Below are 16,829 nucleotides of genomic sequence, written 5' to 3'. Positions count from 1 at the left end.
AAATATTATTATTGCCTTTTAAAATCTATACTCGTATAATTAACATTAATAATATGAGCTCAGCTATTAATTGCGCTTGATTGAAATGAGATCGTTGACTGCATACACAAAGAGGGGAATGGGGTATATATTAAAGCCAGTAGATATGTATGTTTTAAAGTGTATTTATATACTAATTTAGATGCCGTTGTATAGGAATAGTGAATAATTTTAGTCAGGACCCTATATTCAATTTTATTCTTGTTAAAATAATATAGTCGAATTATAGTAACGTTGATAAATAAACGTGTAACATAATGTTATACTCTACTAATATCATGCAGTATTTGCCGAACGTTTGTTTAGCTACAGTCATTTTCGTCCAATATATTTTGCTGTACGGTTTATATGAATATATACGTGAAGTTGATCATAAATGTTCAATAAAATCGTTAACAATTCCTCGATTACGCAGAGAAGTTAATACTGCTGAAAATTCTGTTTCGTCTTCTATCTCAATTAATGGGTTCAAAAATGAAGAAGATAGTGAAAACGTAGAATTTATCAATCCAAATTTACGACCAATAGTAGAAAAAGAGACTAAAGATAAAAAATCTGATGCAACGTTCAATGGAACAAGAGAAGAATGGTATTGGTTGAACGCTTATTCTAGAATACCCGTATGTATAAATTAAAATGTATTGAAATAACAATAAATTCAGTTGTTAACATAAATTTTTGGTTCAAAAAATATTTAAATAAGAGTACGTAATTAAATAAACGTTATAGTTAGAATTCTGGACTTGAAAATAAACTCTCCAAAGAGTTCGAAACGTTAGCAAAAAACTGAAAACATGAATATATCTATACACATTTTAAACAATACAACAATCGATGAAAGTTTTAACACACACATATTTATTCATTTTAAGTTTAAACTTACTTTAAAATCTATTTTTTTAATATTCTTTATGTTCCTTTTTTTCAATTATGAGTTTTATCATAAAGGTAGCCGCTTTGCAAGGTTTTTGCGCTTCAACAAGAGATTATTGTCCGCCGGGCAAAGAAGGTCCTATAGGTCCACGTGGAGAACCCGGTCCAAAGGGTGCACCTGGGTCTAAAGGTAAGCATTTAACACTATTATTATTAGAAAAAAGAAGAAGTAATCATTGACTTAGTCTTTAATAAAGGATTAATAGAATTACTTAGATCAATAGATCTGAGAGTATAATCTGTGTCTATACCTATTAATAAAATAATAAAATGCATATCAGTTCCGAATTAGGATATTTTTTAAAAGAGTTATACAAATAAATTTTAGAATGTAGAGTTTACATTCTCTAAATTTTGCATTTGTAATGAATTTTTATATTTATATTTTAATGTATCGAAATCTATATTAGGAGATCAAGGCGAAAGGGGACCGATTGGTGTTGAAGGACCGCGAGGTCCAACAGGATTAACAGGGCCGGTCAGTACAAATACATTATAAGTAGACTCAAAACTATTTTCATACAACTTTATTTAGTTCATTGAAAAAAAAATATTGTGGTTCATTTTAGATTGGCCCAAAAGGTCAAAAAGGAGACACTGGTAAACCAGGAAATTCGGGTAAGAATTGAAATTTTTTTATTTAAAAATTAAATTGTGTTATATGTTTCCAGAAAAGAGTTGTACTAGAATGTATGGAAATAAATTAACTCTTAGGTCAATAAAATGTTATAGATATCTATTTTTAAGGGTTGGATGGTCGTGACGGTATACCTGGAGAACCTGGATTGGATGGAGTACCCGGAAAAAATGGTCTTGATGGTAAGTATCCTGAAAAATGGTAAAACAGAGACATCATCTACACTCATATCAGTCGTCCTCATATTCTTTTCTTCGAGAGATCACCACACCTTTAACCTTTGATTCATTGCCCCCTATTTTCTCCTATTAATACTATGAGTTTTTAATTTAATATTAAATGATATTTGAATTCTTGACAAAACTTTATTTGCATATTATATACAAAACTTTAAAGTTTTAAATTTTGAATTAATATACATGAATACACGAATGATTACAAAGATAGATAGCTAATTGGTTTTTTATGACGTCGATATTCGCAAATTCGCAGCATTTATTATCTATGACAGTAAGGCACATTCTTTATAAATACACTAACTGGGAATATAAAAAGCATATAAATTAATAGTCATAATTGACAATATTCCGTGATTGTGATAACAATAAATTTTTAGGTTCACTTTAAACTAAAAATCTACTCAACTGAGCGTATTGTAAAAATTTATTGTAATTGGAAAAATCCATTGTTAAATTCAGGTAAAACCCAAAATACTTTTTTTAAATTTTAATCTTAACTTGCTCAAAGTGAGGGATTCAAAATAGCAGCTTTTTCACAAATAGTCAATTTTTTCAATTTAACTTTTGAAAATGTTCCGGAAATACTGTATCCTTTAAATATATACCAAATAAAAGCTTATGTCATGTACTATAAAATTTAAAAAATTTGTCCCGACGACTTATCTTCTATCAGAAAATGGCCATTGAATTTAACAAAAAATGTCATTTTTATGTAAAAATCACTGTTAAACATGAAATATTTTAATACTTAAAACTGTCATAACTTTTTCAAAAATTAACAAATCAACATAATTTTTTCTTTTATTTGAAACCTTAGATATTTTTCTTTCATTTAATATAATTTTTAACACTTAACCTGCCCACAGGGGAGGATTTAAAAAAGAAATTTTTGCACATAAGTTAAGCTTTTTCAATTTAATTTTTGAAAATATTCCTGAAATATTAACATTTTTAATTAATCTTAAATTAAAGCTTATATTATATACTTTACTATGAAAAAAAAAAATCGAAATACAGATTTTCTTCTTGGTGAAAATGGCTATCGTATTCAAAAATATGCTATTTTTGTGTTAAAATTCTGAGTTTTGTATTTCATTTTATTTTAAAATATCTTACAAGGGGAATACACTGACTTTCATGAATATTATATAATTTAATTAACATAGAATAAAGTTCATAAGACATAAGAAGTTAAACTTATTTAAATTTTTTTGCTTTTTTAAAATCGAAAATGTAATTTTTAAATTTGAATCAGCTTAAATTGTTAATATTATCACCTAATGAAAGCGACGGACAGTTGCCGAATAAGTAATACTTGTGTCTTTCACGCTTAGGGTCGAGGTTCGAATTTTTTTTTTAGTTAAAAAAGATGTTGAAATCATTTGATTTTTATCTCATTTAGATTCAATAACTTCAATAAATATCAAGGATCCCATCACTATAGTTTCCCTTCGTGAGAAGAAATTTATATTTAATTTATAAACATTACCCTTCAAAATTGAAAAAATTTCCCACGTTCCCCGTAAATGGGGGAAACCTCCAAAAAAATTACAAATTTAAAAATCGCTAATTTTCGAAATTTTTTCAATTTTTTTTACTAAAAACTGCCGTAACTATTTAAAAATGAACATATCAATATAATTTTTTTTTATATAGATGCTTGATGTCTTTATCTATCATTTGGTATATTTTTTTTGTAAATCTGACACTTAACCTGCCCACAGGGGGGGATTTAAAATGACAACTTTTTCACAAAAAATTAACTTTTTCAACTTAACTTTTGAAAATGTTCCGGAAGGTCTGACACTTTTATATATATCTTAAATTAAAGCTAATGTAATGTACTTTAATTTGAAAAAAAAAAATTTGACCTCTGGACTTGTCTTCATGGTGAAAACGGCTACCGAATGCTATTTTTGTGTGAAAATTTTCGATTTTATAATTTACATTTTTTACTTTAAAGTGCTATAACTTTTTAAAAAATGTATGGATCAATACAATTTTTTCATGAGAAGTAGTATTTATATACATCTTTCATTGGATATACTTTTTTTTTAAATCAGACTATTTCCCTATATATGGGGGGGCTTCAAATATAAAAAATGCATATAGAAAATAGAACTTTTTCAACTTAACTTTTGAAAGTGTTCCGGAAGGTCTGACACTTTTATATATATCTTAAATTAAAGCTTATGTAATATACTTTAATTTGAAAAAAAAAAATTTGACCTCTGGACTTGTCTTCGTGGTGAAAGTTGACATCAAAGTTAATAAAAAATTACGATTTTTGTAAAATAATTTTTTTTTATATTTTTAACTTAATAATGCTCTAACTTTTTGAAAGATGTATGGATCAATATAATTCTTTTTTTTATAAATGCATCATGTCTTTACTTATCATTTGGTATATTTTTTTTGTAAATCTGATACTTAACCTGCCCACAGGGGGGGATTTAAAATGACAACTTTTTCACAACAAATTTACTTTTTCAACTTAACTTTTGAAAATGTTCCGGAAGGTCTGACACTTTTATATATATCTTAAATTAAAGCTAATGTAATATACTTTAATTTGAAAAAAAAAAATTTGACCTCTGGACTTGTCTTCACGGCGAAAATGGCTACCGAATGCTATTTTCGTGTGAAAATTCTCGATTTTATTATTCATATTATATTTAACTTTATAATGCTATAACTTATTGAAAAGTTTATGGATCCACACAATTTTTTTATGAGAAATAATATTTTTTAATAAACCCTTTTTCATTCGACATACTTTATCTTAATCGAGATATTAATAAGGAACCAGCAGATCAAGTAGCTTTTGGAATAAAACACCAATTTTTTTAAAATTAAACACTATCTAAAGATTTGCATCGAAGCGTTTATTTTTGATAGTGATTTTAATCACTGTCAGATATCATTATACTTGATCCAACTATGCCACGTCACCACTGTGCCGCGACCCCCCTGTGCTGGGTTTTTTGTTAACATGTTGTTACTATATAAATAATAAATCTAAAAAAAAATGATTTTTAGTTTCACCTGAATTTGACGATGGATTTTTACAATTATAATCAAATATTGTAATATGTTCAATTAAGTAAATCTTTTTAACAACTTTTTTTTTATTGGTTTTTTAGTTAAAGTAAATCATTACAATTAATTAAGTTCTACATTTTTCCATAGTAGAAACATTTTAAACACCAAAAGTTAATTAGAAATGATTACTATAACTTTTATTTAAGTGATCTATTACGATAAAAATGCAAAAAAAATTGAACTTTTCTGATAAATTTACTGTAAATAGTAATTATAAAATTTGCTGATTGCATATTAATCTTAACAATTTCATTTTTTTCTATTTAATGATGTCAATTTCAAACTTGTAAGTTGAGCTAAAAGTTATGGTAAAAAATTAATTTTTTTTTTTATTATAAACTTTCACTTTAAAGGAAAAAAAACCAGCACAGTGGGATTGTGACATAGTGGAGACGTATCATAGTTGGGTCCAGTATAGATTTAATCTGACAGTGATTAAAATCACTATAAAAAAAACGTTTCGATGCAAATCTGTAGATAATTATTAATTCTAAGAAATTGGTGGATAATTACAAAAGCAACATCAACTATTTCATTAATTATATCCAGATTAGTAATTCTTAGATTCAAAAATATAATATAAAATTATATATTATATAATTGTTATATTGAATTATTTTCAAATTATTATATATATTGATTTTTAATATGTTAAAAGTAATAATTTTTAANTTTAATTGCTTTTTTAATTATCCACCAATTTCTTAGAATTAAACATTATCTACAGATTTGCATCGAAACGTTTTTTTGATAGTGATTTTAATCACTGTCAGATTAAATCTATACTGGATCCAACTATGCCTCGTCCCCACTGTGGCGCGATCCCACTGTGCTGGTTTTTTTTTAATTATATAATATTTAAGACATTAAAATATTATAATGTATATATGTATATTAAGGTATAGCCGGTAAAGACGGATCACCGGGTTTGGATGCTACTTGCTTTAATGGTACAGATGGGAAACCGGGAGACATTGGACCTATAGGCCCCCCTGGTCCTATTGGCCCTAAAGGTAATAAAAATTTATTAAAATTAAATTATCTATTTTGTCAAATAATTCTGTATATGTTTTTTATGTACTAAAATAGTTTATTTATACTCAATTTAGGATTAACTGGTCCAAAAGGTCGACCAGGAAGACCAGGCATCGATGGGTTACCCGGAAAACCAGGTCTTAGCGCTTATAATTATTCTTTAAATGGCGTACCTACTTCTGAATTTTTGGTAGCACCAACTATAGTTGGACAGTCAGACTTAAAAAATATAACAGTAAATGAAGGTGATAATCTAAGACTACGTTGTGTAGTTACTGGAAAACCTACACCAATAGTTAAATGGCACAAACTTGATACTTCAACAATACCAATGGGTTCATGGAAAGGTGATGTCGCAAATTATAAATAAAAAAAGAAATTGTGTTTTATTTTAGATATAGAATTAAAAAGAATTCATTCGTAACCTATAAAATATATTTTAATAGAAAGCAATGAACAATGTTTAAAACTTTTATTAAAAAAATGTAGAGTATTAAAATATTAATATCATTATGGAGGTATATTTGTGAATCGTCATTAATTAAAGTTTAGCCGATTTGAAATATTAGACGTTTAAAATATGTGCCCTGGGGCAACTGCCTTTTATTTAGATATGCAACTCGTTAAATGATCTTTCTTCTTCTTTTTCTTTCTCCTCGCCTTAATCCCAACTACTTGGGGTCGGCCACCTTTATCCTACTTCCACTTGACACGATCTCTCACATCACCTACGTTCACATCAGCCGTCCTCATATTGCATACAAAAACTGCGTACATCCGAGATAGGACAATGCGCCTAAGTTTTGTTCAAGACTGCTCATACTTTTTAACAACAATTTTACGCCGGCTATCGATCTAACGCAACCTTATTAGTCGCCTCTTACGAAAAGCAGAGAGGTCGTGGAAGTATTCTTATTCCTTATCCACAGTGGTTTCACTAGTTAAATGAACCTATTGAAAAAATATTTATTTATCTATTTTAAGATTAATTTAAATCAGTAAGTAGAAGTAAAACCTTTTCGACTTATTACTCCGTCAGATAACAGAAATTAGCTTTCTTTATTCATTATAACCATCATCATCATGTAACTTCACAATTTTATATGAGTTTTGGCTGCCAATGTCATCAACCTTCAATAATTACAATTCTATATTCTTTCCTATAAATTCGTTACTTCCAGTCTAAATCCTTTTACTCTTTACATAATTTGTTATATAAGATTATATCTTTACAGTATAATTTTTTTTTGTTAACTATTTTCGTTATCCCCCTTTTATTACGTTTATAATCGCATTGGCTTTATTTGAAATTTAAATCAAATAAAAAATTATAGTATTTTACTTTAATTATTCTAAATATTTACTTTATAGAGGAATCTGTTTCTGGTCATTCAATTAATATAACCAAAATTAATAGACTTCATATGGGACGATATAAATGTGTTGCTGAAAATGGAATTGGCCCAGCTGCAATTCAAAATTTCCTAATAGAAACTCATTGTAAGTATATGTAGAAACTAAATACAGCTTAAAATTAAATTCACTAATTACCAGCTATGTAATCAACAATTTATATTTAATAGATCAAAACACATATTTAATTAAATTTCGTCAATGAACATAAATCATACAATTTATATAGTCGTCAATATTGGAGATTTTTAAAGAAATGTTATAATTCTAAATACTTACATTTTAATGTAAAATTGAATTTTTTGTATTTATAATCTAATTAGAAATATTTTGCAAAAAAAAAAAAAGAGAATTTTACAACAGTAAATTTGAGTATTGGACATTCTTGGATATAAAATTTGATTCTCTTAAACTGAATAATGTATTTTATTTAATATATAAAATAATTTCTAGATTTAATTTAATGATTCAAAAAAAATACTCTACCCGAGTATCATTGTAATCGAAAATTATAATAATTTTAATACCCTAATATTTTTACTAAATATTATTTTTTTTTACTAAAGAATAGGACTATTTTAGCTAAAAATTTAACAAATATCTACCCATAGGAGATTGTTGGTGAGAGTAAGAGTAGAATGCCAGGAAACAAGAAAACCTGGTGGTGAGATAAAAAAATCATAGAAAGTAAAAAAAAGGAATTCGAAGTATGGCAAAAGAGCAAAAGGAAAGAAGATTGGATGGAGTATAAACTTTGGTATAAAGAAACCAAGTATGCGGCCAGTAAGGGGAAGTTTAAGAGGTATGATGAGTTGTATGATAGGCTACAAACAAAGGAAGACGAGAAAGAAATCTATAGACTAGCAAAAGTAAGAGAGAAAAGATCTAAAAATTATTATTATATAAGGTGTATAAAAAGTATTGATAATACGGTAATCTCGAGTGACGATGATGTGAAAAAAAGGTGGAAAGAGTATTTTGAAAAGATACAGAATGGGGAGTACCCAAAAGACACATCAGAGGATATCTCGTGGAATTAGGGACTAGTAGATTTAATTAGTGAGAAAGAAGTATTAGAGGCTGTGGCATTAATGAAAAACAATAAAGCAGTGGGACCAGATGAAGTGCCAGTAGAAGTATGGGAAATATTAGGCGGTATTGGCATAAGATGGTTGAAGGAACTTTAAAATAAAATCTAATTAGGAGAAACAATTCCAAATGAATGGAGGAATAGTATAGTGGTGCCGACATTTAAAGGTAGACGTGTCATACAGGAGTTTGGGAATTATAGAGATATAAAGCTTATGAGTCATAGTATGAAAATTTGAGAAAAAGTAATAGATAAGAGGATAAGAAATGAGACATCGGTATCTAAAATCCAGTTTGGTTACCAGTTTGCATGGTAAGTCAACAATGGAGCCAGTATTTTGTATGAGGCAACTAATAGAAAAGTTTAGGGAAAAGAAGAAAAAACTGTGTATGATATTAGTCGATTTGAAGAAAGCATATTATAGAGTACCGAGAGAGGTTTTAAAGTGTGCATTAATGAGAAAAGTTACATTAATAAAATATATGTATGATGACATTTATGCCAGGGGAATAGCAGGAAGTCCTAGCAGTAGGAGGAGTAACAGAAGGTTTTAGAGTAAGAGTAGGAGTGCACCAAGGTTCTACTTTTAGTCCTTACTTATTCTCTAAAGTGATGGATAAAATTACTAGAAAAATATAAGGAGAGGTACCGTGATGTAAGTTGTTCATTGACAATATAGTGTTAATTGAAGACAATAGGGAAGAACTTAATCAAAGACTGGAGTTCTATAGATCAGCTCTTGAAGAAAAGGGTTTAAGAATAAGTAGAAGTAAGACAGAGTATATAGAGTACGAGTTTGACAAAGGAGAAAACGAGGTAGGTGAAATGAAGAGATCAGTGATAATAGACGAAGACGTGATTGAAGTGCTGGAAAGTTTTAAGTATTTAGGGTCAGTTGTGTAAAAGAGCAGTGGTATTGACGAGGATGTAAGACGCAGGATTAAGTGTGGGTGGTTGAAGTGGAGAAAAACGTACAGGTGTAATGTCAATAGTAGATAAAATGAAAGAAAATATGCTTGGATGGTTTGGTCATGTTATGAGGAGAGAGGAGTCGGAAGCTATAAGAACAGTTATATAAATTAATGTTGAAGGAAGAAAAGGCAAAGAAAGACCAAAAAAGAGATGGAAGGATTCTATTAAATGCTATATGAGGACAGGGAGATCGTGTCAAGTGGAAGTTTAAGATAAGAGTGGCCGACCCCAAGTAGTTGTGATTNAGAAGGATGCTATTAAATGCTATATGAGGACAGGGAGATCGTGTCAAGTGGAAGTTTAAGATAAGAGTGGCCGACCCCAAGTAGTTGTGATTAATGCAAGGAAGAAGAAATTGAGAAGATGTACCCATAGTTATGTGTGTTTATACAGACAATAATTTTGGGCAATTTGCTAATGAGTTAGAATAATAAAATAAGTATTATTTTGTTATATGTAAAAGTAAAATAATTTTTTTTTGTTTCTCGTGACAAAATGTTCAAAAGTGGGCTTATTTGGTTAATGTAACGAGACATTCAAACATGGCTGAAAATAAAATGGTTGTGAACTTACACAAGGAGATCCTTATTTTTATAAGAATTGTGTGCCTAAAATTTACCTACATTCAACCAAATAAATAAAATAATTTGGTATTATAAAATAGCACAATTAAAAACTTTTATTTCAGTTCCGCCATTAATATCAATAACAAATCAACATATAGCATCTGCACTTTATCGTACTACATTTTTTGAATGTGAAGTAGAAGCATTTCCATACGCTATTCACTATTGGGAACGTAATGGTGAAATACTTGAAAATAACGAAAACTATGCTATTAGTCGAATTGATGTACCCAATTACAGTTATAAATTTAAAATGCAATTAAATATAACATCTGTAAATATCAATGACAATGGTACATACTACTGCGTGAGCAAGAATGAGGAAGGTGTCACGGCAGGAAACATAACATTATATAGTAAGATGTGCAGAAATTATAACTATTTTTTAATTCCATTTTGAACTTGATAGGTTAAATTTTTAAATAAAAATATCTTTTACCTCTAATAATCAAAAAAATTTCTCTCAATTTATTTATAAATTATTACCTAAAATATCTATAAAATTAACAAATAATTAAATTTTATTTATATTATAAAATTAAATAAGTGATCTTTTACTTAATTAAAGTTGGTTCATAACAGATAGTTATCTTTCATTTGATATACTTTTTTTTTTAAATCCGACCATTACCTAAAATTTTAACATAGTTATATGGTACAATACATTTTTTTTTTTATTTGACAATGTTCCGGAAAAATTTAGGCTTCAAAACTATATTATATTATAGCTCATACAACTTACCTACCAGCTATAAAAATTAAAAAAAAAATCAAGAGAGATGTAAAATATTATTAGTAAAATTTGTGAATTTTATCATTGAGTATTTTTCAAATTTTCTTCGCAAGGTATTGCTTATAATATGGGCGTACTAAAGATACGGAGATTCTTCTCCACAAAAAAAAATCTCAAATCAAATGTTACCAAATTTTCTTTATGCGCTTTTGCATCAAAGAGTTTGTTGTGGTAATTATTATAATAGCAATCAAATTTCAATCTATACTTTTTTTGCATAGATTGTATGAACATTTCAAAGAGAGTGTAATTCTGTCTCTCCGTTTCACTGTGTACTGACTGCATTAAATTGTTGATACAGTTTTATTTTTGAACTAAACGGTTTCATTTAGTGGGACTTCGAAGTATGAATTTGTTACTATCAGTTCCTGTTGTCTACAAAACTTTAACAATCTTGTCCCTCTTTTATTTCTCTTCCCTAGTCCATATTTTCCTGGGAAGTTACTTCTTTCACAGCCTATTGAGGCGTTAAAATCGCCTATGATAAATACTTTTGAGTTGCAAAAGTTCTTCAATCTGTTCGTATGTCTCTTCAATTTCTTCATCCGTACATCTAGATGTAGGGAAGCACACTCGTATAATGTAAATATTTGTAGGCTTTGCTTCTATTTTCACTATAAAAAATCTGTCATTTTGGTGGTACGAGTTGAGTACATTGTCTTTCCACTTCCTCCGTAATATCACTGCCATTCCGTTCTTACTCTTTTCTCATTTCCACTATGAATGATTCTAAATCGTCTGTTAAAATAGTAATAGTAAGAGTTTTAAAATTAGACCGTTGAAGTCTATAATAAAATTTTTGACAAATACAAAGAACAATTAAATAATTTTGCTGTTTACTATTTTTTGAATATTAATTGAACGAATAACTCGAAAATAGATTTAAATTTGACGAGACTGAGTATTTCTCCAATAAAAATGTTTCTTAATTATATATTAGAACTACAAATCAAGAACCCCTCCATATAAAGTATAATGGTTTGTTTTAAATTGTGTTCTCAAACTTATTTAACGAATAACCGTAGATCGTTCTACGGGAAAACGATTATTGAACATATTAAGTTTAAACGTTCTTTTTATATTATACTTTACTGAACAAATGAATAAAAACATTAATTGATTTTTATGATGAAACTTGGGCGTCTTAAAAAATAACAACATCGTTTTTGTCTAACATGAAAGAATAAGGTGCAGCATCAGATAAAAATAATAGTACATTGTCGTGTTTGATTCCAGCTGGCCATAATAACTCATCAATCCGACAAAAAGTTTGCTAATTTTGAAGTGGTTAGCTTTTTTTAATATATCGAATTTAGTAAAAAAATGTTGCCTGTGCAACTTTCATCGAAAATACCTGCTATTACATTCGCAATGTAACGACCCTCTACATCAGTCATCTCATTGATACTGACCCAAATTTTATTGTCTAAAATAGTTTTTTTTATATCGTTTATAATATCGTTATAAAATTCGTCTACATATCATTTTCGCAACGTGGATTCGCTCGGAATTTCATTTTTTGTATACATTTCCAAAAATGTTTTTAATTTTCGGTTTTCTATTTTATTTAAAGGAATGTTAGCGGGAATAAGAGCCTCACACAAATATTTGTTGAATGATGATTTTCTATTATTTGTCTTTTTCAATAACTTGCCGTTTTCAATTAATTTGATTTTTATATCGAACAAAGCCTTTTATATGTTTGTCACATTTTAAATGTTGTGATACATTGAATTTTTTGTCGGAATTAACTTCAATTTCTAAAACATTGTATTACATATAAAACTAACATAGTTGGTTATATTGGTCATTATGTTTAGGATTTTTAAAAATTTGAAATTTGTATAAAAAGTAGAACTTTTTCAACTTAACTTTTGAAAATGTTCCAGGAGTACTACTTCTTTTTAATATATGTTGAAATATAGCTTATTTTATGTACTAGAAGTTCAAAAATAAAAAATTTGTACCAACGACCTATTTTCTAAGTGTAAATAGTAGTCAAAGTAGAAAAAAAAAATTGAAGTTAATTTTGCTTTTATAACTAATAATCCACCAATTTCTTAGAATTCCACACTATCTAGAGATTTTCACTAAAGCGTTTCTTATAATAGTGATTTTAATCACTGTTAGATATCATCTATACTTGTCCCAACTATGTTACGTCCATACTGTGTTACCGTTTTTTTAAAAATCGAAAGAAAATTTTTTTTAAATTAACAATGACATGTAGCGAGATTTTAATATTTTCTTTTAAACATAATTTATATTTGAACATATAATAGTAATAATTTAATTTAAAATTATTTTTTAGTAATTGATCCAACATTAGTGACACCACCCCCTTACATTGATCCAAACAACAAGGTAAAGTTTGGGAAAATTCCTCCTGATCTAATAGGAGTGGATGATATTTGTCCACCTATAACAATTTGCCCGACTTGTCAAAAAACAAAAGAAACTAAAGAATGTAGAGAAGAGTTAACCGTGGATGATTTGTTAGGTCATCAACCATTAGCTATATATCAACTTTTAATAAAATCTGTAAAAGGTCTTGCAAATCGAACTTTAGGTAGTAATTATTTATATTGTACATAATACAACTATAGTCATTTATTACCATAATAACCTAAAGATATATGTCTGTATTTATAGATTGTCAAGTATATCAAGTTGGAAAACCAGTTTATAATAGATATTCAAATGCTACATATGGAAGTTGGATGAAAGATCCCTCTCCCAAAACTTCTAATGACACAATTTGGATGACTGTAGAAGATCAAAAAAGGACACTCATAGAGTTTTCCAATAAATCAGCTTTTAAAACGAACTTAAAAACAAAGCAATACGATTTAAATGCAGAATTTCACGTAAATATTCTTTAAGAGTATGTAAAAATTAATTTTTCTTATAAAAACATCAAACTAGGGTAACGGTCACGTCATTTACCGTGGTTCTTTTTATTTTCACGAGAAAAATACTCCAACAATTCGAAAATATGATCTTCGCGAAGAAAATCTTTCCGGATCTTCATTAAAGTTACCTTATCTGAACGCTACAAATCCAAAAAATCTATTATACACATCCAAGTACGATACCAATCTTTATAGCCAGAGCCTGATTTACAATACAATTATCTTTTATAGATATCTAAAAACATTACTAGATATATGATATTAATGTAATATTAATATTAATATTAATGTATTAAAGATGGTTTCAATAAGAATTTTTTTTGTAAAATTAGTTTTATTTTAATCGGTGCTTATTATCCGAGTTGAACTAAATTATGCAGAGTCAGATAACTCGTATAATCTGGATTACGCAGTTATTTTAGATAGTGCATTATTCATAATATGATTATCCAATAAAAGTACTAATACAAATAAACTTAATTTGTAATTCATATTTAAATTGTAATTTAATTCGTAACTTAATATGATTAGTCCCAATAACTTGCTTCATAATTACACATTAAATCAGGCTCTCTTAAAAATATTTAACACAGATGCCAGCTGCATAGGATAGAAAATTTTATATTTTCACAGAATTAACTACGTAGATATGGCAGTAGATGAAAATGGCCTGTGGGCTATTTATGGTTTGGAAGATTCAAATAATACAGCAGTCATACATTTTAATCCAGATGATATGTCCATCCGGTATGGTTGGAATATAAGCTTAAAACATGAACGGGCGGGAGATATGTTCATTGTATGTGGTGTACTTTATGCGGTACATAGTGTTACTGAAAGAAACACAACTATAAGGTTCGTTATATTATACAAGATGATTTATTAATTATGAACTATTTAATTAATAAAAAAGTAAAAATTATATTAAGAATTTTTATTTGCTTTTATTTGATACACGTTTTTCTATATTTAATAATCATAAGGTATTTTTTTATGCTTATCCCTGTGTGTCAACTTAATTTTCTCAAATGATAACATGTATATTTAATTTATTTAATGTAATTGATTTAACATATTATGTTTTTATACATTATAACTGAGGGTGTCAACTTTATTTTTTTAATAACGTGATACATACTATTTTATATAATAGAATATGATCAATTAGAAAAATGACTGATGTGTAACACTTTCGACGAGTATTTAGGAAGATACGAGAATTTTAATATTTAGGTAGGAGAAATAACGCAGCAGAATGAAATTTGCATCTCACCTCTAATCTGCATTTAAAAATGTTAATAACTTTCGAAATACTGGTTCAATAGTTATTATCAACCAATAATTTTCTTAATAAGATAATTATCTGTTAAATAAGCCAAATAATTGTGTATGTATATCATCATATATTCAAGGCAATGTCTTGCCGTTGAAGCCACTCCTGTCTGTTTGACGCTAAATTCTTTAGTAAAACAAAAGACGTATAGTTTATGAGATCCAGGATATGTTCAAAATATTGTTTTCTTGGGCGTCCTTTTGGTTTCTTCCCAGTTATTTTTCCTTCGAAGATGTTGATTATAAAGTCAATGTGTCTGATGATGTGTCCGATTAACTATATTTTTCTTGATTCAATCACTTTCATCAGCTGTCTTTCATGTCGTACATCTTCTAGCACTTGCTTATTTCTTTACTTGTCTATCTATTTTGTCTTTGACATTTTTCTCCATATCCATAACTTTAATGCTTCTAGTTTGTTTCTGTCTTTCTTGTCAATTGTCCATGTTTTACTTCCATATGAAAGCACACTCCAGACAATTGTTAACAAATGTTTTACGCATTATAATGCTCAGATGTTTATTCGCGAGAAGCTGATTCTTGTAATGGAATGCTTCCTCTCCCAATGCTATTTTTCTACTGATGTCTGGTGTTAATTTGTTATTGGATGCTATGATACTTTCAAGTTAGTACAATTCTCGGACCTGTACATGTGTATATATAGAAATGAAAAAATACTCTATAATTGATAAATTCAGAAATATATGTATCTAAAAGAAGCAAAATAATATTCTCAATATTGTTTTTATTTTTAGACTAATCAAGTGGTTCCACGATATATGAATCAACCTATAGAATGAATATTAATTGCATTGTAATAATTTTATTTCTTTTATAATATTTTATTTAAATTTAGGTTTGCATTGGATTTATACAAAAATATTCGTTTAAATGATGTCGATCTATCTTTCACTAACCCATTTGCTCATACATTATTGGTACAGTATAACTCATTGAGTAAAGAGTTATTCACTTGGGATCAGGGTAATTTATTGACATACCCAATTAGATACAATGATATGGGCAGCAACAATACAAATAGTGATCCAAATATAGAAATGAGTTTTGTGACTGGCATAGACTTCTTTATTTAATATTTAAGAGATTTTTATAAAATTAAGACAAATGTTTTATAACCACTTAATAATTAAATGTACGTTTTTTGAGAAATAAAATATATTGTACTCTATGGTATTTGAAAAAAGCAAACATAAATAAATAATATATAACAAACTACATTTTTTTTATAATAAGAATTGATTAATCGTGGCTAATATTAATTAAAATTAAAAATATATTTAAAATATTTATTAATATTAAAAATGTTAAAAAAAAAAAAATAAAAAACATGTAACTCAAAAAGCTTCAAAAATTACTAAACAATTTCGTATACGTATTTTGTGAATAATATTTGCATCACCATCGCATTTCTAAAGTTAAATAATTTACGGAGGAACGGGATGAGCATTAGGCCCTAGCAGGCCTTGATTGGTTAGATGAGCTATCGATAAAATCTCAGTGGGCTTGTTTAATTAGGAACGTGTCATTGATATTCTAACTTATCATTAATGTCCGGTAGTAATATAGCCTCCTGGGCCTTTTTGAATCATTAACAAAAAAACTAACACAATAAGTTCAATCCTAGATATCAAATTTGAAAAGTTTGAATTTGAATTGTTGTCAATGTTAAATAGATTCTGCGGCAA

The 16,829-nt window shown here is 27.9% G+C and overlaps 1 protein-coding gene across 1 annotated transcript; it reads left to right on the top strand.

Annotated features, from left to right (window-relative positions):
* The first annotated feature begins 156 nt into the window (after positions 1–156).
* LOC126906146 (uncharacterized) lies at positions 157–16,362 on the top strand. Its single transcript, XM_050686465.1, has 14 exons — positions 157–659; positions 988–1,102; positions 1,383–1,450; positions 1,542–1,590; positions 1,720–1,791; positions 5,850–5,963; positions 6,060–6,332; positions 7,357–7,485; positions 10,149–10,442; positions 13,191–13,448; positions 13,532–13,746; positions 13,805–13,965; positions 14,425–14,646; positions 15,980–16,362. Exons 1-14 carry the CDS (start codon positions 297–299, stop codon positions 16,215–16,217), a joined length of 2,571 nt encoding a protein of 856 aa, XP_050542422.1. The 5' UTR covers positions 157–296; the 3' UTR covers positions 16,218–16,362.
* Positions 16,363–16,829: the final 467 nt, after the last annotated feature.

Source organism: Daktulosphaira vitifoliae, unplaced genomic scaffold, assembly GCF_025091365.1.
Source record: "Daktulosphaira vitifoliae isolate Bord-2020 unplaced genomic scaffold, ASM2509136v1 Scaffold_1, whole genome shotgun sequence".
In the NCBI taxonomy this organism is placed as follows: domain Eukaryota; kingdom Metazoa; phylum Arthropoda; class Insecta; order Hemiptera; family Phylloxeridae; genus Daktulosphaira; species Daktulosphaira vitifoliae.
This window is presented reverse-complemented; position numbering and strand designations above follow the sequence as displayed.

Excerpts from the sequence above, each read along its gene's own strand:
- LOC126906146 (XM_050686465.1), top strand. The coding sequence starts at position 297 with ATGTTATACTCTACTAATATCATGCAGTATTTGCCGAACGTTTGTTTA. Across the intron at positions 7,486-10,148 it reads TTTCCTAATAGAAACTCATT|TTCCGCCATTAATATCAATA; the intron begins GTAAGTATATGT and ends CTTTTATTTCAG. Across the intron at positions 10,443-13,190 it reads AGGAAACATAACATTATATA|TAATTGATCCAACATTAGTG; the intron begins GTAAGATGTGCA and ends ATTATTTTTTAG.